The sequence below is a fragment of the Oncorhynchus clarkii genome, chromosome 23, assembly GCF_045791955.1.
Source record: "Oncorhynchus clarkii lewisi isolate Uvic-CL-2024 chromosome 23, UVic_Ocla_1.0, whole genome shotgun sequence".
In the NCBI taxonomy this organism is placed as follows: domain Eukaryota; kingdom Metazoa; phylum Chordata; class Actinopteri; order Salmoniformes; family Salmonidae; genus Oncorhynchus; species Oncorhynchus clarkii.
Genome location: NC_092169.1, coordinates 28,382,011 through 28,409,437, shown reverse-complemented (window position 1 = coordinate 28,409,437; position 27,427 = coordinate 28,382,011). Strand labels below are relative to the sequence as shown.

The window sequence follows — 27,427 nt, the reverse complement described above, 5'->3', positions numbered from 1 at the left end:
AACTTTGCTTTTATGATATTTGGTAGCCTATCCAAAACCAGCCAGTGCAATTCATTTGGATAACTCTAACATATCAGTGTCTGTGTCGAGCACATATGCTGACCCATTTGCTTTAATCTTTCACTGAATCTATAGAATTGATGACTTGGCTAGGCATACAGTGAACATTCTACAGGGTGTAAATAAATGCACATATAGTTGCCTAGTCAAAAGGACATGCTGGGCAGACCAACACATATCTTACATATCAAATTTTATGTATGCGGAAAAGTGGCACCAACTATGAAACTCAAATAAGCATGACCTCAACATGAAATGGGAAATGTACAGGGTTTAAATCCAGACCAAATCCATTTTTTTGGCAGACCATTGTATATGTTCTCAAAGAGAATGGGAAGCATACCTTCATATAGGGCCTTAAACCCTTGGGACCCGATGGTGTCATCAGACTGGAGATGGAGCCACATCTGGTTGCTCATACTGACTATCAGGTCAGGAACACTGGACCCTGTCAGCCTGAAACACATCACATGGAACTCAATGGTTCATTGTCTCTTACTCACATCAGAAGCGCAATTAATTGTTTTTATGCTCCAAAAGCATTGACCAGTATTTTCAAGTAAGGGGTAAATGTGTATTAATTATATGACAATTATGTTCAATGTATTATCTGAATAAATGCACAATGTATTGTCCTATTTCATCTGTGTAGACTAGAGCATGCAGTAGTAGTTCTGTGCAACTTAAAAAATCCTACAGAGAATGCTGGAGGGATAGTCCGAGATAGTAAATGATAAATTCAGAGCATCTGCAGAGTACTCACACATAGAGCACTCTCCTGGCATCGCCAATTTTCCCTCCGTCCCCCACTGTTAGCGTGTCATATCCTCTCTCAAGATCAAACTCCTCAAAGGCAAGCTTAATAACCTGCTCAAAAAAGGATAAATGTTCCATTGGTTCAAGGACAGCCACTATAGCATGGCCATAAACAATTTTGCAATTGTACTATTTATACAATGCTTCGTTTGCTTTATTTTCCTATAAATTGTATAAATGAAAAGCCTTGGGTCGGAATTCAATCGTAACAAATTGCCTTTCAAATCATGCCAAAAGTAAACAATCCATATCTGTGTCAACAGTGGTTAGGATTTAAACAAATATTTAAAATACGTGTGGTTTTGCATCAAAAGTGTAATGCACTATGATTGAATTATAACCATAAATCCCATACACTAATAATGAGTATTTTAGCATGTAATGTATAAAAACATCATGGTACTCTATGGTATTCACAATGGCAAAACATAGCTTAGTCATATTAGAGCTGCAAAAGACAGCAACATTTCAGCTGCTGAAGCTCTATCATTTCAAACACGTCTTTTGGGAAGTGCTGTGATGACTGATTATCATTGCATTATATGTGTAAAAAGCAACCCTGCCACTGCTACCACGGAAGCTGAAATAATGAAACCATGAAATACATTTGCAAATTATTTTGGGGTGGCAATGAAATGATGAAATGCAAAAGAGCAGTTCAAGTATTTGCAATGCCTGGGCACAAACAAAGCCTTGAGAAAAAAAGATGCCTCCACATTTGATGCCTGTACAGGATGAAAGGCAATTAAAAGAAAATTGGATTTCAGCGGAGATTGCTTGAAGGGAAGAAATAAAGCTTAATTAGGACAAACCCATTATCAACATCCTAAAATTCTCTCATTTGGGCCATTAAATAACCATTATTCCCATCCATTTTTTAATTCTGAAACTTGAAGCACAAATATATTACCTGTGTAGGTTGGGCAATCCTCACTGAAATGTGTATTAGCAAGCCAAAGGGCCCAAAGTGAATGATCAATGTGAGAGCCTAAATCCTTGAGTACAACTTCACTGATAGCCAGTTTACTATTCAGGAGCCTCTGATAACTCACCATGCCATGTACAGTGCCTTCAGAAAGTAGTCACACCCCTTGACTTATTCCTCATTTTGTTGTGTTACAGCCTGAATTCCCATCTCCACATACTACCCCATAATGACAATGTATTTCAAGAAATGTTTGCAAATGTATTTTTAAAACGTTTTACCGAAATATCTAATTTACATTCACACACCTGAGTAATACTTTGTAGAATCACCTTTAGCGCCGATTACAGCTGTGTGTCATTTTGGGTATCTAAGAGCTTTGCTCACCTGGATTGTACTATATGCCCATTATTCTTTAAAATATTCTTCAAGCTCTGTCAAGTTGATTGTTGATCATTGCTAGACAGCCATTTTCAAGTCTTGCCATAGATTTTCAAGCCGGTTTAAGTCAAAACTGTAACTAGGTCACTCAGGAACATTCAATGTCATCTTGGTAACCAACTCCAGTGTAGATTTGGTCTTGTGATTTAGGTTAAATCTCCTGCTGAAAGGTGAATTCTTCTCCCAGTGTCTGTTGGAAAGCAGACTGAACTAGGTTTCTCTCTAGGATTTTGCCTGTGCTTATAGCTGTACCCCCCCTAAAATCTCCCTTGCCAATGACAAGCATACCCATAACATGATGCAGCCACCACCATGCTTGAAAATATGAAGAATGGTACTCAGTGATGTGTTGTGTTGGTTTTGCCCAAAACTTGTATTCAGGACACATGTTGCAGTATTACTTAATTGCCTTGTCGCAAACAGGATGCAAATATATTTTTTATTCTGTACATGCTTCCTTCTTTTCACTATGTCATTTAGATTAGTATTGTGGAGTAACTATAATGTTGTTAATCCATCCTCAGTTTTCTCCTATCACAATCATTAAACTCTGTAACTCATTTAAAATCACCATGGTGAAATCCCTTCCTCTCAGGCAACTGAGTTAGGAAGGACGCCTGTATATTTTAGTGACTGGGCGTATTGATAAATCAAACACAGTCTAATTTATAACGTCACCATGCTCAAAGGAATATTCAGCATCTGCCTTTTTTCTTTTTACACATTTACCAATCACTTCCCTTCTTTGTGAGGCATTGAAAAATCTCCCTGGTCTTCTTTGTGGTTGACTCTGTGCTTGAAATTCACTACTCAATTGAGGAAACTTACAGATAATTGTATGTGTGGGGTACAGAGATGGGGTAGTCATTCAAAAATCATGTTAACCACTATTATTGAACAGAGAATAAGTCCATGCAATTTATTATGTGATTTGTGAAGCACGTTTTTACTCCTTAACTTGTTTAGGCTTGCCATAACAAATGGGTTAAATACTTATTGACTGAAGACATTTCAGCTTTTCATTTTTTATTAATTAAAAACAAAATCTGCAAAAAAAATCACTTGGACATTATGGGGTATTGTGTGTAGATCAGTGACACAAAATCTCTGGCTGTAACAACAAAATGTGGAAAAAGTAAAGTGGTATGAATACTTTCTGAAGACACTGTACTCTCAACTCTTCAGAAGAAAAAATACATTGCAGAGATTAATGATAACAATAGCTCGGGGCAAGATCTAACACACACATTTTCCCTCAATGACCAACGGCTACTAAACCAATAATAATATACAGTTTAATGGAACTTAACACTAATATATGTAGATTTGATGAATGTGTGTTTAATTAGCACCATCTGTTTGTATATCAATCGTCATGCATTGCACTTCAAAGCGCACAAAAACAATACATTGTCTAAGGATCATTGTGGCTTTGTGGCAATCCATTATCCATTAAATGTCAATCTTCTTGGCATAACACCATTGACAACTCCAATACAGCATAAGCCACCTGAGAGAAATCGCACTGCAAAAACCAATGTGTGCTAAGATTGAATTCCGACCTATGCTTTAATAATAATAAAAAACAGACACTGTCCAAATACATGTAGCAATGTGATGAAGTCATGATAACTGGAACAAGCCAAAATACAAGCCGAGAGATGGACAGGGTTAAGAATAAATGAGCAATTACACAATGACCTGCCATTTACAATTACAATAGAATATGGAGAGCTTTTAATTTCTCAGTGTCACCACAATATCCATGTCCATGGTAACTCCCTAAAGCTGTGCTCTAACCGTATATACAGTATATATTGAATCAGGTGACACCTGTACTGTTGGGACATTTTTACTAGCCTTCTCTTATGTCTCTGGGATAATATACCGTCAATAGAGGTAAACATATGTTGTTGGTTTTTACGCAACTGTGAGCACCTCTGAAGTTTTTGGACAAGCAATCTGTGTGGAATGTCAAACTTTGTTTCATAGTAAGCAGTTTAAGGCAATCTTAAATGAGAAGTCTACATTACGACCCTCTCAAATTACCCTGTCAAAAACCAATAGGGTTTTTACAGAAGACTAAGCAATGGAGAAAACAGAACTCATAGTCTATATCAACACAATTGCATGCTGACAGCACAACTTCGTGATTGTTCCTTTAAGTGGCCTGTAGATAATATTTTAGGGCACTATTGATTCCTTTGTTTTATTCAGAACCGAAAGGCATGACAACTGGTTCAATGGTTCTGTTTTGTATTCAATTGTTGATAAGACTTCTAAAATGCTTAAAACCTCCCTGTGACTTTGTAGAGACTGTTGATGTTTTGTAACTCATCCCAAATAATCAATGTCTGGTTTGAACACCTGTCCCTATACATTTTGCCCATTTTGCCCATTTTGTGTCCCAACAACATTGTTTTGTCAAAAACATCACACTATTTGTTTATAAATACTGTCAACCAGTTACATACACAAACACTAACACATCGGGGGTAAATATATTAATGTGTCAATGACTATATTAATTACTGAATGGATTATACTCCTTGGGGTAACCTAGTCTGATGTATGATGGTATGCCAGGTGACTCTCGGTTTAGAGCATAACATTGAAGTCCAATTGTGAGTTAAAACATTCAAAAGATTGTATGCACAAAATTAATAAAAATTAATCAAAACTGGCTCCAGACATGAACATAGTTGTTTGAGGTGCAGTTTACAAAATGGAATATTCCCTACAAACAACAGTGTTATCTTGAAAGAGGGTCAACTGGCGGGCATTTTCAGAACCTGGACAGTTCATTGAACTGTGGACATCTAGACTTTTTCATATACATACACTTGTGTAATCAATGTAACACATGATGGTTGGCTTATGATCACAAATCAACTAGGGATCTGATGAGGCAGCACTACTTGTAACACTGAATGTCAGAAAATATCAGCTAGAGAACAGATCGGAAGAAATAAACATTTTATGAGGTTGTTCATACTCTGACCTGCTCAAACATTGAAAGCAATCCTTCTTCCAATTAGATGGAGAACATAATTCCTAAGCCCAAAACATGACTATCATATCTTCCCAAACTAGCAAAAAAAAGCCACAGAATGGACGTTCATTTGAGCTGAATGTGTCCATGTGTTCTAAAAAAACTCACTGGTTTGTTTTCAAAACCCAAGTTTTCCACCAAGATAAATGCTCATGTTTGAATAATGGCATACCACAAATTAGAGAAGGAAATAATGAAAACTTGACTTACACAGCAAGTAATTTAAAAAGGGCACTTGCTTCTTGCAATAAATATAGGTAAAAACAACTTTCAGAAGAGTCATTTTATTACAAAACAGACTACTTTAAGATAATTCTATCCTATACTACCTGCAAAATTAATTGAGAATAGGTTTAAAGAAACGGAACAAACGTATCAGTCTACACAGGAGACAGACAGGAACATTTGCCACAACCCCAGCCATTGGAAGACAAAAATCTCAATCAAAATCTCTAAGGACCATGTACTTGGTGCAAGATACACTACATATGAAAAAGCATGTGGACACCCTTTCAAATGAGTATATTCAGATATTTCAGCCACACCCATTGCTGACAGGTGTAAAAAAAAATCAAGCACACAGCCATGTAATCTCCATACACAAGCATTGGCAGTTGATTTGCTTTACTGAAGACCTCAGTGACTTTCAACGTGGCACCGTAATAGAATGCCACCTTTCCAACAATTCAGTTTGTCAAGTGTTGAAGTGGAAACGTCTAGGAGCAACAGCGGCTCAGCCGCAAAGTGATAGGCCACACAGAACAGGACTGCCGAGTGCTGAAGCGCATCGCGCGTACACATTTTCTGTCCACTCACTTCCGAGTTCCAAACTGCCTCTGGAAGCAACGTCAACACAATAACTGTTAATCGGGAGCTTCATGAAATGGGCTTCCAACCCGAGCAGCAGCACACTAGCCTAAGATCACCATGCACAATGCTAAGGGTTGACTGGAGTGGTGTTAAGCTCACCGCCATTGGACTCTGGAGCACTGGAAACGCATTCTCTGGAGTGATGAATCATGCCTAACCATCTGGCAGTCTAACGGACGAATCTGGGTTTGGAAGATGCCAGGAGAACGCTACCTGCCCTAATGCATAGTGCCAACTGTAAAGTTGGACTAATGGACTAATACAAAAATACAAAAATTGTGTTTCACAATTTTCCTTCAGTCACAAGAGGCTGAATGTATCTCACAGGAGAAAACATCAGAGCAAGCAAAACAGCGCCCCTCTGTCTCTCTATGTGTAGGCCATCTATCTGACGCTGTCTGGTCCAAACGAGTATGGCATTGTTGCCGACTATAGCATTGAAGGCAAAGGAAGCCAGCAACTATCTGGCCTCCCTTGACAAAAAAGTATAAAAAATTTGCCAATCTGAGTTGAGCTAAACTAAGCAAGCTCAACTGTGAATGGTCCTGGCGCACCAAAAAAAAGTGTCAATGGAAGCCAGCTTGGATTTGGCGTCACTCCTATCAAATCCCACTGAGAGCATACGTCATTGTCAGAAAAACTTGAATTGTTGCATCTGTTTGTGTTGTTGTCCTTTGGTGGCTAGCTAGCCAGCTAACTAAAATTGGCACATTCCTAAATTAGCCATGGATGGACATAGGGATTTGGACTTGTGGTTTTACTTAAATCTCCATACTGGCCAATGTATAACAGCAATTCTGATCCAGCCATTAATTCATACATTGTTGTGCCCCTGGCCAGAGAGGATGGAAGTTCAGTATGTAGCTAGATGTAGAAGACTCATGTTAACTAGCTAATGTTGCCCATGAATGGAAGTTAGGCTAGAGAGCAAGCATTTTAGCCAGGTAGCCTAGAACAATGAAAAATAAAAGCATGTACTGTATGACAAAGTGATAGACTGCTTCGTCAACATGAAAGAGAGGAGGATGGAATAGGTTAGGCAGCTCCTGTTTCTTTGGGACTTGCGGTAACTCTCTGTGGTTCTAAATCAAAAGTTGTTTAGTGGTCCGAAAATGTCGGAAACATTAACTTGCTTGACCATGCTGTACATGCAATATACTTTGTGGACTTCACTGGACAGAGGTGGCTATCCGGGTTTTGTGATAAAGCAAAGGTGTTGCTGAATTCATTCTGCCACTGTGTCTCCTTATTGTCTCGGCCTTTACGCCCATATATCATGTTCGCAAGGAATATGAATTAACAGGTTATAGAGCAAACAACGCAATTATCACAACACATACAGATGAAGTCGGAAGTATACATACACCTTAGCCAAATACATTTAAACTCAGTTTTTCACAATTCCTGACATTTAATCCTAGTAAAAATGCCATGTCTTAGGTCAGTTAGGATCACCACTTCATTTTAAGAATGTGAAATGTCAGAATAATAGTAGAGAGAATAATTTATTTAAACTTTTATTTCTTTCATCACATTCCCAGTGGGAAGTTTGCATACACTCAATTAGTATTTGGTAGCATTGCCTTATATGTTTTGTTTATTCCATGTGTAACTCTGTTGTTGTATGTGTCGAATTGCAATGCTTTATCTTGGCCAGGTCACAGTTGCAAATGAGAACTTGTTCTCAACTAGCATAGCTGGTTGTGAAATAAAACTTGTTTAAAGAAATGTGTTTAACTTGGGTCAAACGTTTCAGGTAGCCTTCCATAAGCTTCCCACAATTAGTTGGGTGAATTTTGGCCTATTCCTCCTGACAGAGCTGGTGTAACTGAATCAAGTTTGTAGGCCTCCTTGCTAGCACACACTTTTTTAGTTCTGCCCACAAATTTTCCTGAGGATTGAGGTCAGGGCTTTGTGATGGCCACTCCAATACCTTGACTATGTTGTCCTTAAACCATTTTGCCACAACTTTGGGAATATGCTTGGGGTCATTGTCCATTTGGAAGACCCATTTGCGACCAAGCTTCAACTTCCTGACTGATTTTTTGAGATGTTGCTTCAATATATCCACATAATTTTCCTGCCTCATGATGCCATCTATTTTGTGAAGTGCACCAGTCCCTCCTGCAGCAAAGCACCCCCACAACATGATGCTGCCACCCCTGTGCTTCACGGTTGGGATGGTGTTCTTCGGCTTGCAAGCTTCCCCCTTTTCCCTCCAAATATAACCATGGTCATTATGGCCAAACAGTTCTATTTTTGTTTCATCAGACCAGAGGACATTTCTCCAAAAAGTACGATCTTTGTCCCCATGTGCAGTTGCAAACGGTAGTCTGGCCTTTTTTTATGGCGCTTTTGGAGCAGTGGTTTCTTCCTTGCTGAGCGGCCTTTCAGGTTATGTTGATATAGGACTCGTTTTACTGTGGATATAGATCATTTTGTACCGGTTTCCTCCAGCATCTTCACAGGGTCCTTTGCTGTTGTTCTGGGATTGATTTGCACTTTCGCACCAAAGTACGTTCAACTCTAGGAGACAGAGTGGTATGACGGCTGCGTGGTCCCATGGTGTTTATACTTGCGCACTGTTGTTTGTACAGATGAACGTGGTACCTTCAGGCGTTTGAAAATTGCTCCCAAGGATGAACCAGACTTTTGGAGGTCTACAATTTTCTTTCTGGGGTCTTGGCTGATTTCTTTTGATTTTCCCATGATGTCCAGCAAAGAGGCACTGAGTTTGAAGGTAGGACTTGAAAAACACCCACAGGTACACCTCCAATTGACTCAAGTGATGTCAATTATCCTATCAGAAGCTTTTAAAGCCATGACATCATTTTCTGGAATTTTCCAAGCTGTTTAAAGGCACAGTCAGCTTGTGTATGTAAACTTCTGACCCACTGGACTTGTGATACAGTGAATTATAAGTGACATAATATGTCTGTAGAATTACGTGTTCATGCACAAAGTAGATGCCCTAACCAACTTGCCAAAACTATAGTTTGTTAACAAGAAATTTGTGGAGTGGTTGAAAAACAAGTTTTAATGACTCCAACGTAAGTGTATGTAAACTTCTTACTTCAACTGTAGGTTGTGATATGGCTTTTTGGGAGTCCAAGTGACGCCAAGTGACTAATTATTTATTTCCAATCACTTTGAAGAGTTCCATTTCCTTTAAGGCACTCTTTCTTGAAGTATCCATAATTTACAACAGGAAATATGAATTTCTGTTTGCTTTATCTTTAGTGCTCTGACCCCCGAGGGATATACACGACAAGTAGAAACCATTAATTTGAACAGTTTCAAGTGGGCCCTCTTTATAAAATTTGATTTTTTTCTGCTAATATGCCTCATATTTGTTATGATCATTTAGTGAATTTAATGCCATTTGTAAGCTAATGCACACAATGGCATTGCATTAACACAGTAACATAATCATGATTATGTGATTGGATCCCCCCACCACGCAATAGATATTTATCCATTGCATCAGCATGATTCCAATACTGCTCTTGAAACTTTTCCGACATTGAGGTGACTGAATTAAAATAAATAATTTTCACACAGAAATCATCTCCATTCTTGCCGTTAACTTGTGGAGTTTATTATTCAAAGAAAATGAAATAAACATGGAGTATGCCAAGTATAAACAAATTGTTTAATCGCTAAAAGAAAACAATGCATGATAATGAAGTGTTTCCTTAACAATGCCAATGAAGCCATCCAATGAAGTCATGGGTTGTTTGGCATCATGCAGGGTAAATAAATATACCACACATTTGTTATAATTTTAAGTTTTATGCCTCACATACTATTTTGCAATACAGAACATTTTGTCTTTCGTAAGATCTGTCCTATTGGGTCACTGTCACAATAAAATATATTTCCCTTCATTTAGAGTCAAAACATCTCTCAGACTGCATCCAAAATAATGTGATAATGCCTTGATACTCAACTTGCAAAATACTACAAAAAATGAATTAAATGATTGAAGTTGAACCAATCACCTTGCAGAGGGATTCATTAGCAAGTATATGAATGCTGATAACTCACCGTGTTAAAGTGAAAGAAAGAAGAAAATACATCTGACTCACCTTCCCATTGTCCACTGCTGTTATGACCCAGACACAGTGGGCATTATTTTCATACTGAACAGGGTAATTAGGGGACGTGATGAAGCCCTTTGGTCCTCTTAAATTAGAGCCACACGTTCTCGCTGTTGAAATCAAATACATCCATCAGAAATTAAACATTGGAAACAACAATGCAATGATACAACAGGTGATATACATCCCACAATCACACTGAGAAAGATGAGCTATTTGGCAAAGCGATAACCTCAACCAACTCCAGAAATAGACTTGACACTGCTGTACATTTTCTGTAAAACAGTTAGTCGTGGAATGCATTCAAGGTTGGAAGATGGACACTTTCTCTACAAAAATGAGATTCCATGTGTTGCGTCATAGAAAATGTGTCTGGAATCTTAAGGTTGGATTCCAGCCTTCTGAGAATCCAACCTTAAGTGGTATCCTTCTACAGTGGTATCCTTCATTGAAAGGCTGGAAGCCAATATGCTTGTTTACAAAACAGTGCCTTTTAATAGCACCTAATTACGCAAACTTTATCTGCTCCACAACAACTGAGGATTGGTGAGTGAAATCATCAAGAGGTGAAGCTGAAAATTATTAATTATGAAATCTCTGATGACTAGGCTGTGCGCCTGTTAATTATCAAAGTGTCAGAGGGTTCTATAGTCGATAGAAAAAAATGGCAAAACGAGCACATTCTTCATTTACAGGTCGGAACAACAGTCTATAATTAACTAAATAATCACCTGGGATCATGCCCATCCGGGAGAGAAAAGAGCAGCAGTGTATCTCTGAGCTGGAGGCTTTGTAACTTCACATTTAATGGCTTCTACCTGTTACTTAGCTCCGCATTGGAGGGGATGGTAGTGGAGAGAGGTTTGGGGGTGAGGGGGTAGTAGAGTGTTATTCTTAAAGGGATTCATGGGTGATGCTGTGACAAAAAAGTGTCTGAATCAATCAGTACTTCCAAGGAATGGTGCTAAGAAATTGTCAAACATGGTTACTCTTACTTCTGGATGGTTGACATACTGCCTCATTTCATTTTGATTTATGTTATCTGGAGGCCTGTGTCCTCTATGGCTTTGAAAGTTAGAACTCTGCAGATCTCAGCTCGGGACCCAAATTGAACCAGGTTGTCTCCGTCGCGACCAAATATTTATATTCCTATTTTTTTGTTGCCAAAACGCAATCTGGAAAACACATTTTTATCGTATATTGATAGTAAATGTAGCAATTATATAACAAGGGAACAACATTTCAACCTTTTTCATTGTCAATAATTCCATTTGCCCATATTATTGATTAATAATATTAATAAGCTCACTGGTTTGAAACAACAAGATCAACCAAATCTACTAAATATCACGGCTAATAACTCTATATTAAAAATGCTGTGATTGAAGAAAAATAGTTTGGAGATTAAAGTATTAAAGCATTTAGGTACATTATCATTTCTACACACTTTCTACCTGGTTTAAGTTCAGATTGGAGTATCAGTTTAGCCACAACATGCTTTCATAAGTGTGCCACTGGGAATTTAAATGTGGAAATGTGGGTAATATTTGAAACATTGATCAATGAGATTCAAACCTTTACTCACACACTTGTTGAATTCCCAATGTGTTACTGCTAAAGTCCCCTTCCCATTCTTTAACTTAGATTTTTGGTTGAAATGGAAACGTGAATCCAACATATCAATTATTAATTTGTAGACAAACTTGAACTAAAGCCAGACAAAGTCAATGGCATAGATGGCACTATCCAACCAGTATATACAGTGGGGCAGAAAAATATTTAGTCAGCCACCAATTGTGCAAGTTCTCCCCTTAAAAAGATGAGAGAGGCCTGTAATTTTCATCATTGGTACACTTCAACTATGACAGACAAAATGAGAAGAAATAAATCCAGAAAATCACATTGTAGGATTTTTAATGATTTTATTTGCAAATTATGGTGGAAAATAAGTACTTGGTCACCTACAAACAAGCAAGATTTCTGGCTCTCACAGACCTGTAACTTCTTCTTTAAGAGGCCCCTCTGTCCTTCACTCGTTACCTGTATTAATGGCACCTGTTTGAACTTGTTATCAGTATAAAAGACACCTGTCCACAACCTCAAACAGTCACACTCCAAACTTCACTATGGCCAAGACCAAAGAGCTGTCAGGAAAAAAGTATTTAGTCAGCCACCAATTGTGCAATTTCTCCCACTTAAAAAGATGAGAGAGGCCTGTAATTTTCATCATAGGTACACTTCAACTATGACAGACAAAATTAGAAAAAAAGTCTAGAAAATCACATTGTAGGATTTTTAATGAATTTATTTGCAAATTATGGTGGAAAATAAGTATTTTGTCAATAAGTAAAGTTAATGTCAATACTTTGTTATATACCCTTTGTTGGCAATGACAGAAGTCAAACGTTTTCTGTAAGTCTTCACAAGGTTTTCACACACTGTTGCTGGTATTTTGGCCCATTCCTCCATGCAGATCTCCTCTAGAGCAGTGTTGTTTTTGGGGCTGTTGCTGGGCAACACAGACTTTCAACTCCCTCCAAAGATTTTCTATGGGGTTGAGATCTGGAGACTGGCTAGGCCACTCCAGGACCTTGAAATGCTTCTTACGAAGCCACTCCTTCGTTGCCCGGGCTGTGTGTTTGGGATCATTGTCATGCTGAAAGCCCCAGCCACGTTTCATCTTCAATGCCCTTGCTGATGGAAGGAGGTTTTCACTCAAAATCTCACGATACAAGGCCCCATTAATTCTTTCCTTTACACGGATCAGTCGTCCTGGTCCCTTTGCAGAAAAACAGCCCCAAAGCATGATGTTTCCACCCCCATGTTTCACAGTAGGTATGGCGTTCTTTGGATGCAACTCAGCATTCTTTGTCCTCCAAACACGACGAGTTGAGTTTTTACCAAAAAGTTATATTTTGGTTTCATCTGACCATATGACATTCACCCAATATTCTTCTGGAACATCCAAATGCTCTCTAGCAAACTTCAGACGGGCCTGGACATGTACTGGCTTAAGCAGGGGGACAAGTCTGGCACTGCAGGATTTGAGTCCCTGTGTGTTACTGATGGTAGGCTTCGTTACTTTGGTCCCAGCTCTCTGCAGGTCATTCACTAGGTCCCCCCGTGTGGTTCTGGGATTTTTGCTCACCGTTCTTGTGATCATTTTGACCCCACGGGGTGAGATCTTGCGTGGAGCCCCAGATCGAGGGAGATTATCAGTGGTCTTGTATGTCTTCCATTTCCTAATATTTGCTCCCACAGTTGATTTCTTCAAACCAAGCTGCTTACCTATTGCAGATTCAGTATTCCCAGCCTGTTGCAGGTCTACAATTTTGTTTCTGGCGTCCTTTGACAGCTCTTTGGTCTTGGCCATAGTGGAGTTTGGAGTGTGACTGTTTGAGGTTGTGGAAAGGTGTCTTTTATACTGATGACAAGTTCAAACAGGTGCCATTAATACAGGTAACGAGTGGAGGACAGAGGAGCCTCTTAAAGAAGAAGTTACAGGTCTGTGAGAGCCAGAAATCTTGCTTGTTTGTAGGGGACCAAATACTTATTTTCCACCATAATTTGCAAATAAATTAATAAAAAATCCTACAATGTGATTTTCTGGATTTTTTTCTTCTCATTTTGTCTGTCATAGTTGAAGTGTACCTATGATGAAAATGACAGGCCTCTCTCATCTTTTTAAGTGGGAGAACTTGCACAATTGGTGGCTGACTAAATACTTTTTTGCCCCACTGTATAGGAGGACATAAGTATGATTGCATTTAATTTGCTCCGTTAAACCTACTCTTTGGAATGACTTCGATAGCAACAGTGAAAATATTTAGTTATTAAGAGAGCTCTCAATAATCATTCTCATGATAGCACATTGGTAGAAGTCAGTGACAAATATCAAAGCTAAGCAAGGCTGGATTTGGCTAAAACCCTAGATGAGAGATCAAATTAATAATTGTAGATAAATCAACGATCCAGTAGGAGATGCTGCACAGCCTATAGTTGAAGATCAAATGTTGTTTCAAAGGTCCAAATTAAAATTAAAAAATTAAAAAATTCTATGTGGAAAACTTGTTGCAATATTTTTATGACATAATCTTCTGGTTGAAGTTTCACCCTCAAAACAACAGTTTACGTTGATTACTTTTTTCAAATCCAATATATTTTCCACGTTTACAGTTTGGTAGCACTTAACCCAGTCTATTGTATATGGACTGCTATAAATGTATTTTACATTTTTTTAAAAAATGCTTCCCCAAATCTAAATGGATAGGGATTACAGAATTATTTTATATATATATATATATATATATATATATATTTTTTTTACTTGAATTTAGTCAGGGGAAACCCATTGAGAGCAGGATCACATTTTCAAAGGTGGTAAATAGTGTATATAGCAACAACAAAAAAAACTGTTTTTGTACACAACATGTGCTAACAAAAGCCTATCATGCAGTCATAATAATTTTGGGTGCTCATGTGATATTCATCCCAGCTATTAACACTTCAAAGGAAGACAGCTTGCAGTTACTGCCTCTCACAGATGGCTAACAACTGCAAGTCTCAATAAAGAAAGAGAGAAGACGTCTCAATGCTTTTAAATCAAGGGGATTGAATCTTGAATAGCCTTTGTAAATTCCAGGTAAAGCCATGGTAATATGAAGAATAGAGAACATTCAAGTCTTTGACCTGGGAGGTAGTAGGTAGCAGTTACATCCTCAACATATAAGAATCTCTGTACTGTAGTCCCTCACCATTGAACACCCTGCCCACCATTGAGTGCGTGTCCCTCATCTCCCTTAATAACAAGATGGGAAAATGTACCAACAGAAAGTGTTGGGATGGGAAAATGGTCTGCATGCATTCACACTTACTGCGGCAGATAGGTCTGTGGTCACTCCACGCGGCCAGTGTCTCTGTGACTCTCTGGCAAGTGATGCTCTTTGATCCCTGAAGCACATAGCTGTCATCGCAGGAAAACTGGATGCTGGCTCCGACCCTATGGGAGTTGGAGAGACAAATGACCGTAAGTGATTGACCGTACAGAGCTCACCATCAACCCCTGGCCCCTCTATGCCTGTGACAGACTTCCTTCCTCTAAATATCACTGTTTTTCTCTGTGTACAAGTTCCCTACCATTCTCAAGTTTCTTTGTTTTTAATGGTTATAAGTAAGTCTGCCTCCTTAACAAACAAGTAATGGTCCTTGTTGAATTAAGGTATCTTCTTTAAGAGGGTCGTATCACCTATTGAGGGTGTGCAATTGAAGTCACTAATGGTGATGGTATAGCAGTGGGGGTTTAAAAATGCAACACAGCAGGGCTCGCACTGATTAAAGCTGTTCCACACAGTTCCCATTACACTGACGCCAAACCTGATAAGAGTGAAGAAAAGGCACCCACTGAAAGTCAAAGCCCATCCTCTTCCCATTCTCTGGAATACCAGGATCTGGACAAACGTCTGCTGCCATGCCCCCTTGGCTCACTACAGAAAGAGGATAAAAGGTGGAATACAGAGTGGTGAGGGAAAAGAGGTACAACACCTATTGAAATACTAGTGACAGATATAATAAAATAATTCCATAAAAGTGGTGCAACACAAGTGTACTGTATATACCGGGCAGGTATGGAAAAAATACATATATGTATATATGTATATATATATATATATATATATATATATATATATATGTATATATATAATTATCAAAGTAATGTGATAAACTTGACTGTACAATATTCATGACTAATTATTACTTATTCATTGACACTACAAACTATACACACTGATGGTTAGAAAAACGAGTTGAATTTGCTACAGAGGCTGGGATACTTTTAACAAAGGCCCATATCGATACTCCATAAGAAGTGCTGACAAGAATCTGAAAGGTATTACACTAGAAGCCCAGGGCCAGGAGCAAGAGACAGCGGCGACAAACAGCACCCTCACAATTATAGTATTAGAGCAATAAATCTCATTTCATGTTCTAACAAGATCACGCGCCATTAGTCTCAATGAAGGAAAAATATTCCCCTATCGCTGCTATTAATTCAGATGCCATTAAATAATACTGCAAACTTAGACCATTAGTAGTAAAATTGTCAATTAAAACTTTTGGCGTCAATTTGGCCTAAAAATTGCTTTCGGAATGGAAATGCATTGATCATTGGGCGTTGTTTCATGTAATACATGTCTTGAAATAAAAAAGTTTAAAGTCTCTAATGACCACAACACAGACTGAGACAAATCATTACACATAATAATATTGCATCTAACACGACACAACACCACTGGATAATATCCCAATACACTTTTATAGTTTTATATCTATTCTAATATAATACACATTACTTAATGTTAGCGTATGTAAGCAAAATGTAAGTGAAAAGTTTAAGGTAAGAAATTTGTCATACAATTTACAGAATAAATGTTGTTAAAGGAACAATATATTTTTATATTACATCGAACTGGTTTATAAGCTTTGCTTCAAGTGAAATAATTGAGCTACTCGCTCAAGCCTCTCCAGGTTCTCCTTTACCCAAATCCAAATAGCAGATGTTCTGAAAGAGCTGCAAAACCTGGACCCGTACAAATCAGCTGGGCTTGACAATCTGGACCCTCTATTTATGAAACTATCCGCCGCCATTGTCGCAACCCCTATTATCAGCCTGTTCAACCTCTCTTTCATATCGTCTGAGATCCCCAAGGATTGGAAAGCTGCCGCAGTCATCCCCCTCTTCAAAGGGGGAGACACCCTGGACCCAAACTGTTACAGACCTATATCCATCCTGCCCTGCCTATCTAAGGTCTTCGAAAGCCAAGTCAACAAACAGGTCACTGACCATCTCGAATCCCACCGTACCTTCTCCGCTGTGCAATCTGGTTTCCGAGCCGGTCACGGGTGCACCTCAGCCACGTTCAAGGTACTAAACGATATCATAACCGCCATCGATAAAAGACAGTACTGTGCAGCCGTCTTCATCGACCTTGCCAAGGTTTTCGACTCTGTCAATCACCATATTCTTATCGGCAGACTCAGTAGCCTCGGTTTTTCGGATGACTGCCTTGCCTGGTTCACCAATTACTTTGCAGACAGAGTTCAGTGTGTCAAATCGGAGGGCATGCTGTCCGGTCCTCTGGCAGTCTCTATGGGGGTGCCACAGGGTTCAATCCTCGGGCCGACTCTTTTCTCTGTATATATCAATGATGTTGCTCTTGCTGCGGGCGATTCCCTGATCCACCTCTACGCAGACGACACCATTCTATATACTTCCGGCCCGTCCTTGGACACTGTGCTATCTAACCTCCAAACGAGCTTCAATGCCATACAACACACCTTCCGTGGCCTCCAACTGCTCTTAAACGCTAGTAAAACCAAATGCATGCTTTTCAACCGTTCGCTCCCTGCACCCGCACGCCTGACCAGCATCACCACCCTGGATGGTTCCGACCTTGAATATGTGGACATCTATAAGTACCTAGGTGTCTGGCTAGACTGCAAACTCTCCTTCCAGACTCATATCAAACATCTCCAATCGAAAATCAAATCAAGAGTCGGCTTTCTATTCCGCAACAAAGCCTCCTTCACTCACGCCGCCAAACTTACCCTAGTAAAACTGACTATCCTACCGATCCTCGACTTCGGCGATGTCATCTACAAAATTGCTTCCAACACTCTACTCAGCAAATTGGATGCAGTTTATCACAGTGCCATCCGTTTTGTCACTAAAGCACCTTATACCACCCACCACTGCGACTTGTATGCTCTAGTCGGCTGGCCCTCGCTACATATTCGTCGCCAGACCCACTGGCTCCAGGTCATCTACAAGTCCATGCTAGGTAAAGCGCTGCCTTATCTCAGTTCACTGGTCACGATGGCAACACCCATCCGTAGCACGCGCTCCAGCAGGTGTATCTCACTGATCATCCCTAAAGCCAACACCTCATTTGGCCGCCTTTCCTTCCAGTTCTCTGCTGCCTGTGACTGGAACGAATTGCAAAAATTGCTGAAGTTGGAGACTTTTATCTCCCTCACCAACTTCATACATCTGCTATCTGAGCAGCTAACCGAGCGCTGCAGCTGTACATAGTCTATCGGTAAACAGCCCACCCATTTTTACCTACCTCATCCCCATACTGTTTTTATTTATTTACTTTTCTGCTCTTTTGCACACCAATATATCTACCTGTACATGACCATCTGATCATTTATCACTCCAGTGTTGTTAATCTGCAAAATTGTAATTATTCGCCTACCTCGTCATGCCTTTTGCACACAATGTATATAGACTCCCCTTTTTTTCTACTGTGTTACTGACTTGTTAATTGTTTACTCCATGTGTAACTCTGTGTTGTCTGTTCACACTGCTATGCTTTATCTTGGCCAGGTCGCAGTTGCAAATGAGAACTTGTTCTCAACTAGCCTACATGGTTAAATAAAGGTGAAATAAAATAAAATAAAATAAAAAAAACAGGTGAGTCAACAGCTATAGAAATACAACAGCCTGTACAATGTTTCATCATAACATTTGCATGGGTTGCATTCAGATATGAAACATGTCTTTGTGACGTGGTGAGGTTGGACCCAGGTGCAGAGAAGAGATCAGATGAGGAATCAGTGGTAAGGATAAACATAAATACTTTACTGAGAAACAGTAGCCGCAGGATCACAGTACACTAGAAAAACAACCAACACTGTGTTTGAATACTCATACTAACCGCACTTACTGTACTATTTGTGATGTGAATTGAGTATATGGCATGCTTATTGGTCATAGTATGGATATCGTTAGTATGCCAAATGTTCCCGGATGTTAATGAACTTGAAATTGATCTTATTTCCGTACTTTAGGGCCCATAAAGCAATTGTTCAGAAAATAGAAAATATGAAGCCAAAGTACAACGAGAGCAGATACAAATTGCTTTGAATATTTATGACAAATGTTAAAAAATGTTGATCAATGTAATAGAGTAATGACTTTTCAAATAAGTTACCTTACCCGTTATGTTGGCTGACAATTTGTTAGCTACGCTGTCCTTACGAACCACTTAGCATATCATCACAGCAGTAGGTACCGGTATGTTAGCTCGCTACCTAACGTTAGTTGGTTACTTATACATCAAACTTGCCAGTATATTAACTATAAGCTATCTAACTACCTAACGTTTATTGACTTTATTATTCCCGTCATTCCTGGCTTAGCTAAATGGTATCGTCGGTGTGCGTTCTCAATGGACATTCGGGTGCATTGTAAATTCGTTCTGGCTATCTACTCCGATTTCAGAGCACTCTCGTTTGAGTGTACCAGGGCATAAAATAATGAATTTACGAGCGCTCAACACTCGTTGAATGTGGCCGGTGTCAGTAAACGTTGGCAAAAAAAGTGTAATTAAATTATAGCCAGCAGCACAGTCACCAACGTTCTGGATAACATGAAAACTGCCTAACCAGCTCTGCTAGGGCGAGTAAAATGATCAGTGGTCTCATTTGCGTCTGGAAGTAGCTAGCAAGCTAACCAACGTTAGCTTGAGTGCTTGACTGCCGTTGTAAGGTCAGAACGCTCAAATCAACCCTACTCTTTGGCCCGAGCGTCCAGTGTGCGCTCCGAGAGCGAAACGCTCTGAATTTACAAACAGACAATCTGATAACGCTCTGAATTTACATACCCGAAGTCGTAAAATGTCTAACAAGTCATTTGTTATGCTAACTAGCTAGCAAGAGGTTGCATAGCAACAGCGTCAACTTCTGGTAGACAGGCGAAGATCTAGTACGCTCAACTGAAAGCATACTGTTCATTTACAGTACACTAAAATGAACTAATAGTATATACTCATTAAGTATGTAGTATACAGTATGTTTGTATGGGTATTCGACCACAGCTTAAGTCTCGAAAACTCACTCAGGAACCGACCTCACACGGTAAACAACTCAAGCTTCTGCAAAGGACCACAGAAAACACACATGTTTTAACACGGACACAATCATGAATTAATAAGACACACCTGAGTCCAATAAATGTCTCTAGGGCGGTCTTTGCCGCCCTCTGGTGCCAGGAGGAACCATGACCGTATTTCCAACTTGTGATGACAGGAGCTTTAATGATTTACCGCTCATGGTAATTAGTGTTGCAAAGGGAGGGTATATTACTGGAAACTTTCAAAGGTCACCAGTAAACTTCCAGAATTTTTATAACTTTCAAGGAATATATGGAATTTTATCAGATAACATCTAGTGGCCGTTTTGGGTACTTCAAATCATCACAGGTGTCTGTAATTATCTCTGGCCCTCTGTGTGGCCTTATCACATGTAAAATATACACTCACCCAGACAGTTTATTAGGTACACCACACTGTTCATGAAAATGGATCAATCCTGCATACAGTGAGTAATGTGGCCATGGCTTGCTATATAAAGCAGGCAGACCAGCATCGAGGCATTCAGTTACTGTTCGATTGAATGTTAGAATGGGCATAACAAGTGGGATAAGTGACTTTGAGCTTGGTATGATCTTTGGTACCAGGGACGTCGGATCCAGTACCCCAGAAATGTCCTCCCTCCTGGGCTTTTCACGCACGACAATGTCTAAGGTTTCCCGAGAATGGTGCAATAAACAAAAAACATCAAGTCAGTGGCAGTCCTTTAGGCAAAACCAGCTCATTGATGAGAGAGGTAGAAACGTGTGTGCAAAACGTCATCTCGGAAAACACACAACTCGTCGATCTTTGTCATGGATGGGCTATTGCACCGGGTTCCCCTCCTTTGACCTAAAAGTCAGAATTGAGGAGTGGAAAAACCTTGCCTGGTCCGATGAATTGTCATGCTGATGGCAGAGTCATGATTTGGCGTAAGCAGCATGAATCCATGGACCCACCCTGCCTGGTGTCAACAGTACAGGCTGGTGGCGGTGGTGTACCGCTGCATGATGCCATTGCGGCATAATGGAATATCATCCCTGTGGAACGTTTCTGACTTGTAGGATCCATGCCCCGAAGAATTCAGGCTGTTCTGGAGGAAAAGGGGCGTCCGATCCAGTACTAGATGGGTGTACTTAATAAACGGTCTGGTGAGTGTATAAAATAATTTTAAAAAATATAATTTGAAAATAAAAATAGAATGATAAACCTGTAAAACGTTATCCTAAATATAAACCGTATATTTAGTGAATAAGTGTTTAATATGAGGGTTTCTACATGAAATATTCATAATATTTTTGTACACATTTGTATTTATTTTACTATGTAAATATGTCTTTGTTGTAAATGTTTTATTGCCAAACTGGTGGCAGTTGTGAAAAAACAAAACATTTGGAAGTGTTGCAGAGTTAATTGGAAATAATGCAATTCTTTTCACTAATTAGGCTATTTTCTCTTGAACCATATTGTCTATCCACTAGAAACCCATGGACAGTGTGGACACAGATATAAAAAATGAATGCTATATATGAATATATGAAATACAAGTTATTCAAGTATAAATTACCAAAGGAATCACAGATTGCCATAGACTACATGTTAATTACCAAAAAATCCAGTAACTTTGGTAAATTACCGGTAGCTTTGCAAGCCAAGTGGTAAACATGAAAAATCATGGGATGGCTCCGCTCCATAACACATCCAAGTCTACCATTCCTGTGCCAATGTGTGTTGGTGTTCTCACCTTAATTTCTGCATCATTCTGTCACATAATATCAGATGGTTTACTGCCCCCAAATCACATTAAATCACATTAAATCAGGTTACACACAATTTTATCTCACTCTGTTGAAAAAAAACTGGTGCAAAAAGCTGGTCCCCCCCATTGTACTGCACAGTAATCACAGACTACAGCATCCTTTCATAACCGTTTCCATGAGTGAACGCTCAATATACAGTATGGTATTGGTTTAAGTTACAATTATTTTCTATGAAAGATCAACATGCTACATATTGGAGGTTACGTTCAGAGCATTTGAGAACATATTAACCTTGTCCCATGAAATCCAATGTAATAATTTATAATGCTAATATGTTCATTTCAAGCCAAGGTCAGAGAATGTGTTCATGGACTTGGCAGCATGGACAGCCAGTGCTATCCCTTTTGATAAACTGTCATGTCTTTCTGTTTGATGCTTACTTCAAATGTCATCTCTGTTTATTGCTGATATCAGTTTGTAAAGTTACACCCTGTGATCAAAGCTTATGTCCAGCTTACAGATGTGAATTTTGCACTAACATATCTGTTTCCTGTTCTGCACAATGATCATCCTACTCCAGGATGATTGTGTTAGGACTATGGTTTGAAAATTAAAAGGATCATGACTTTCATACTAATTTAACAAAGATATTTTGGTTTGTCAGCTGTTTTTTTGCAGGGAATTTTTAGCAGGGAGAACTACAACTGACAGTTTCTGTTCCCTCTCATAGCCTCCCCATTTCGACTTCTCTAGACTACTATTATAATGAATGATGAGCTCACATAGCTCACTTCTGCTGAAAAAGGTAAACTTTCCACTCCATCTTTAATGACTACTATCATTAAAGATCCACGGATTACTTCATTAAGACACATATTTGAGTACTGTTAACGATAACAAACTGAACTTTGCTCCAAACATAGATACAAATTTGTAAAATAATTTAATTTGAGAAAATTGTATTATTTCATTGTAAATAGATCTACAGTGACTCTATTTTATAGATTTTTTCAAATCTCTTGTAACCTTTTGCATGGCTGCCTAGTTTAGGAATTTGAAGTGAAAATAAATATTTGGAACAGAATGAATAGATTGTGATGGTATTCAGTAAGGTCATCAGAATACTGTACAACAGATGTCTCTCAGAAATATTTACCAAGCAAGTTCTAGGTAAAGCCAAGACAACTTTAGATAGTGACCAGTGCAGCTAGAATATAGAATTATAATTTCTTCCTTCATGCTGTAGTTTTATACTACCTAAGGTTAAGTGCAATAGAACAAAGAACTCTTTCATCCCACATGCAATCAATCTGCTAAATTTGTGCAGGTGGAGGTACTGACCAGTATGTGCAAACCAAACCAAAGAAAGGGTAATGAATTCCCACACTCTATTGTATTCTCACAGTTTATTCGACATTTGATGGTAAACACAGGCTCCACACTGTGTAGATAGGTGGAATTTTCATCCAGTGAAAAATGTGAAGAAACCACCTTGGTGATGGATGTCAGTCATCTTTCCAGCTATCAACAAAATTGACCAAAAAAATTGTCCATTTCAATGCAGATAAGAATAATTGAAATGTAGCTGCAGTAATTAGACGTCTTGGAAGATATTACGAGTAGGCTGTCTATACATCCGGGGTTTGGCCAGAACCCATCATTTGACACCTCTTCTCCTTAAATGAGCACTATGGGATATTTAATGACCAGAGTGAGTCAGGACCTGAGCTTAATCCCTCATCTAAAAGAGTCTGGTGATGGTGATAATATGCATAAGGAAAATGTATTGACCATACATTATTGTGTATTGAAATACATTTTCCTTTGCAGAATTTAGAATGCTTTAAAGGCAGTTAAGAGTTACAAACGTTGCTAATAATTGTCTGTGCTTGTTGATACTATTCAAGTATATAAAGATTACTTTTTTCATGCACTGCATTATGTTGCACTGTTGACAAGGTTGCCTTACACCAGCGTCACAAAATGGTGTTTTCATAATTGCTATTTTTTTATCCATCCAGGACCTAATATCACCATATACCTGAGATTCAAATTCCAGATTGCGCATGGTGCCTCACTTTTGCAAAATCAGCCATTTAGTAACACTAATTGCAATAGAACATGCTTTGTGAAGCATAGCATGGCGCACATTACTTATACAATTTAATGTGGTGTTCACCAGGGGATTGTTTTCCCCCATACTATTATAGATAGCATCAAGGGCATCTTTTGGAAAACACATTATGGAAATTGGGCAAACATTAACGCCAAGCAAACACTGCTTGTTGGATAATGGTTTGTATGTGTGTGGATATGTGTGAAAATGAAAATCTTAATTAATTACACACATAATTATGTGTGATACTCATAGTGGTAATGTCCAACTGATAATCAAACATTTTACCACATTTGGATAAATAAATATGAAAAACAAATACTATGACCTCAATTATATGGAGACATTTCTTCCCTGGATACTCAGAACAGTGTTACTAGCAAGGTCTGAAATACATTTTGGTCCAACACCCAGTGTGAATGAAAAAAAATTACTGGCTTTCTTGTAACAGCGTTTCAATCCAAGGTGGTCATTCATCAGGTCAAAGAGATTACATGTGCATGTACTGTACATATCCATAAACACATCAGAAACTACCTGATCACCATGCATATGTGACAGTAGTGCTAGTATGAACTTGGACCCAGGCGCAGAGAAACACAGCAGGCAGAGGTAAGGGTAAATCCAGAATATTTACCTAAGGTTTTCATAGCAAAACAACAAAGCAAGGGCACACTAGAAAACTGAACAAAACCTGAGCAACTGGCCTAGTCCACAGAGGAACCTAAATAGTCATCAAGTAGGTGATCCCAATAAGCCCAATCAGGGTCACCTGGATACTAAAGGAAATCCAAGGGTGCTTTCCAGTGGCAACCACAGGTAGTACACTCCAGGAAGAAACCCTTATCTTAACTCGGGCTGCGATGACGGTTGGCCTGTCGTTGAACCCGAGCTGAGGACCTCAGGAGCGCTGACCGAGGCGTATTCCAGGTCCAGCAACAACGAGAGATAAGGCGTTGAGCGGAAGGAACCTTCAATTCAATCTCCTGATCTGGAAACAGGGGGGGCTGGTAACCGTACAACACCTGGAATGGTGACAGGCCAGTGGAGGAACACTGGAGAGTGTGGTGTGCATACTCCACCCAGGTTAAGGAAAGCTCTCCACAATAACCAGGATGACCGTGTCCCTCTGAGGATGGAAGGCCCGTGATGAAATCCATAGAGAGATGGGACCAGGGTCGAGAAGGTGTTGGCAGTGGATAAAGAAGCCCCAGAGGCTGCTGACGAGGAGTCTTGTTCCGGGCGCATGTCGGACAGGCAGCCACAAAGGTCCGAGTGTCTGCCTACCAAAACTTCCTCCTCAAAAACTTGAGCGTTTTCTGCCCTCCCGGATGAGAGGTGAGATGCGATGAGTGAGCCCACTGAAGTACCTTGGACAGTGCCCAAAGAGGAACAACAAGTATTTTAGGTGGACAGCCATCTGGAACTGCCTCCCTACCTTGCGCTTCCCTCACTACAGTCTCTATACCCCAGGACTCCGGCGCGTGGATGAGCGACCTGGGGATGATGGATTCAAGCGGCCGATCCTCACTGGAGCTGGGGAACTGGTGAGAAAGGGCATCCGGCTTGACGTTCTTAGACCCCGGACAGTAGGATAACGTGAATCTGAACTGAGTGAAGAAGAAAGCCCAACGAGCCTGTCGGGGTTGAGGCGTTTAGCCTCCTGGAGGTAGGCCAGGTTCTTGTGGTCAGTCCAAACCGTGAAGGGATATTCCGAGCCCTCAAACCAGTGCTGCCACTCCTCCAAAGCCAGTTTGAGCGCAAGAAGCTCCCGATTGCCGACATCATAGTTCCTCTCCGCTGGAGTGAGATGCCTGGAGAGGAAGACACAGGGATGGAGCTTTTGGTATTTCACAGAGCGTTGCGACAGAACTGCCCCCATGCCAATGTCAGAGGCATCCACCTCTACCACGAGGGGAGAGAAGGAGAAAACCGACGTTTCAGGTCCTGGAATGCCTTCTCAGCATACATGCCCAGCCGAGCCCTTGATGAGCGTTGTCAATGGCGCCGCCACAGCACTGAAGTTTCTCACAAATCTCCGATAGAAATTAACAAAACCCCAAAAACGCTGAACTTGCTTGGCCATGCTGGGTCGCGGCCAATTAACCACACCTCCTACCTTTTGGGAGTCCATCAGTACACAGGCCTGAGACACGATGTACCCCAGGAAGGAGATCTGAGGAACGTGAAACTCACACTCATCGGCCTTCACGAACAAGTGATGAGCGAGGAGTCTTTGAAGGACCTGGCGGACATGTTGGACATGTTCAACCATGAAGATGAGGATGTAATCCAGGTGCACAAACACGAACTGGTGAAGGAAGATGAGCAGCACATCATTGACCAGGACCTGGAAAACGTCTGGAGCATGACCCGATACTCATAATATCCATAAGGAGTGTTGAACGCTGTCTTCCACTCATCTCCCTGTCTGATGCGCACCAGATTTTACGCATTCCGTAAATCCAATTTAGAGAAAACTGTAGCTCTGTGGACTCTCTCAAAAGCTGATGACATAAGAGGAAGGGGGTAACGGTTCTTGATGGTAATGTTATTTAAACCCTGGTAATCGAAACAGGGGCTTAATCCCCCATCCTTCTTCCCAACAAATAAAAAACCCACTCCTGCAGGTGAAGTGGACAGCTGAATAAAATCAGCCGCCAGCACCTCCTCAATATAGCTGTTCATGGCTGCAGTCTGTGGACCTGAGAGAGAACAGCCTCCTCTCAGAGGAGTGGTGCCATAAAGGAGGTTTGTGGCACAATAGTAGGGCCTGTGAGGAGGTAGTTTGCTGGCCCTTTGTTTTCTGAAGACCTGATCCAAATCCCAGTAATCCCGAGGTACGTGGGAAAGATCAGGCTTGTCATTCCCAGCCAGAGGAACAGGAGGATCGGAAGTCTCCAGATGAGCAGGGCAGGAAAAGTGTGTAGAGAGTTGCTGGCAGGTGAACTGGCATGAAGGATTCCAGCCCAGAACTCTTTCCGAAGGCAAGTCAATTTGAGGATTATGTGTGGAAAGCCACGGATGTCTAAGAACCAGGGGAAGCTCAGGAGAGTCCACCAGATGTAACTGGATAAGCTCCACATGGTCATCCAGATAGGCATGGTGAGTTGCTTCACCTTCCCAGACCCTAGGAGTTGACCATCCAGTGCCGTGACCGACAACGGAGTGTCCAGCTTAGTGAGTGGCATCGTCTGTTGGAAAGATAATGTGCGATTCAGAAAACAGCCAGTACCCCCAGAGTCTATGAAAGTCGATATGTCCAACTGTCCCTTGTCCCACCGCAGGTTGGCTGAAAGCAAGGTGCGTACCGTATCGGCCGCAGGAGACTGTATCTGACTCTCCAGAGCAGAAAGTCTGGTTCCTCCCAATTGCA

General features: G+C 40.2%; 1 protein-coding gene across 1 annotated transcript in view; it reads right to left on the bottom strand.

Annotated features, from left to right (window-relative positions):
* The window catches only part of LOC139381109 (CUB and sushi domain-containing protein 1-like), a 528,754-nt gene that overhangs the window by 182,190 nt on the left and 319,137 nt on the right, over window positions 1-27,427 (bottom strand). Inside the window, exons 8-12 of the mRNA XM_071124395.1 lie at window positions 15,666-15,747; window positions 15,139-15,263; window positions 10,253-10,374; window positions 824-927; window positions 404-516 (exon numbers count right to left, since the gene is read on the bottom strand). Of these exons, the coding sequence (XP_070980496.1) occupies window positions 404-516; window positions 824-927; window positions 10,253-10,374; window positions 15,139-15,263; window positions 15,666-15,747 (546 nt within the window). The remainder of the gene's footprint in view (window positions 1-403; window positions 517-823; window positions 928-10,252; window positions 10,375-15,138; window positions 15,264-15,665; window positions 15,748-27,427) is intronic.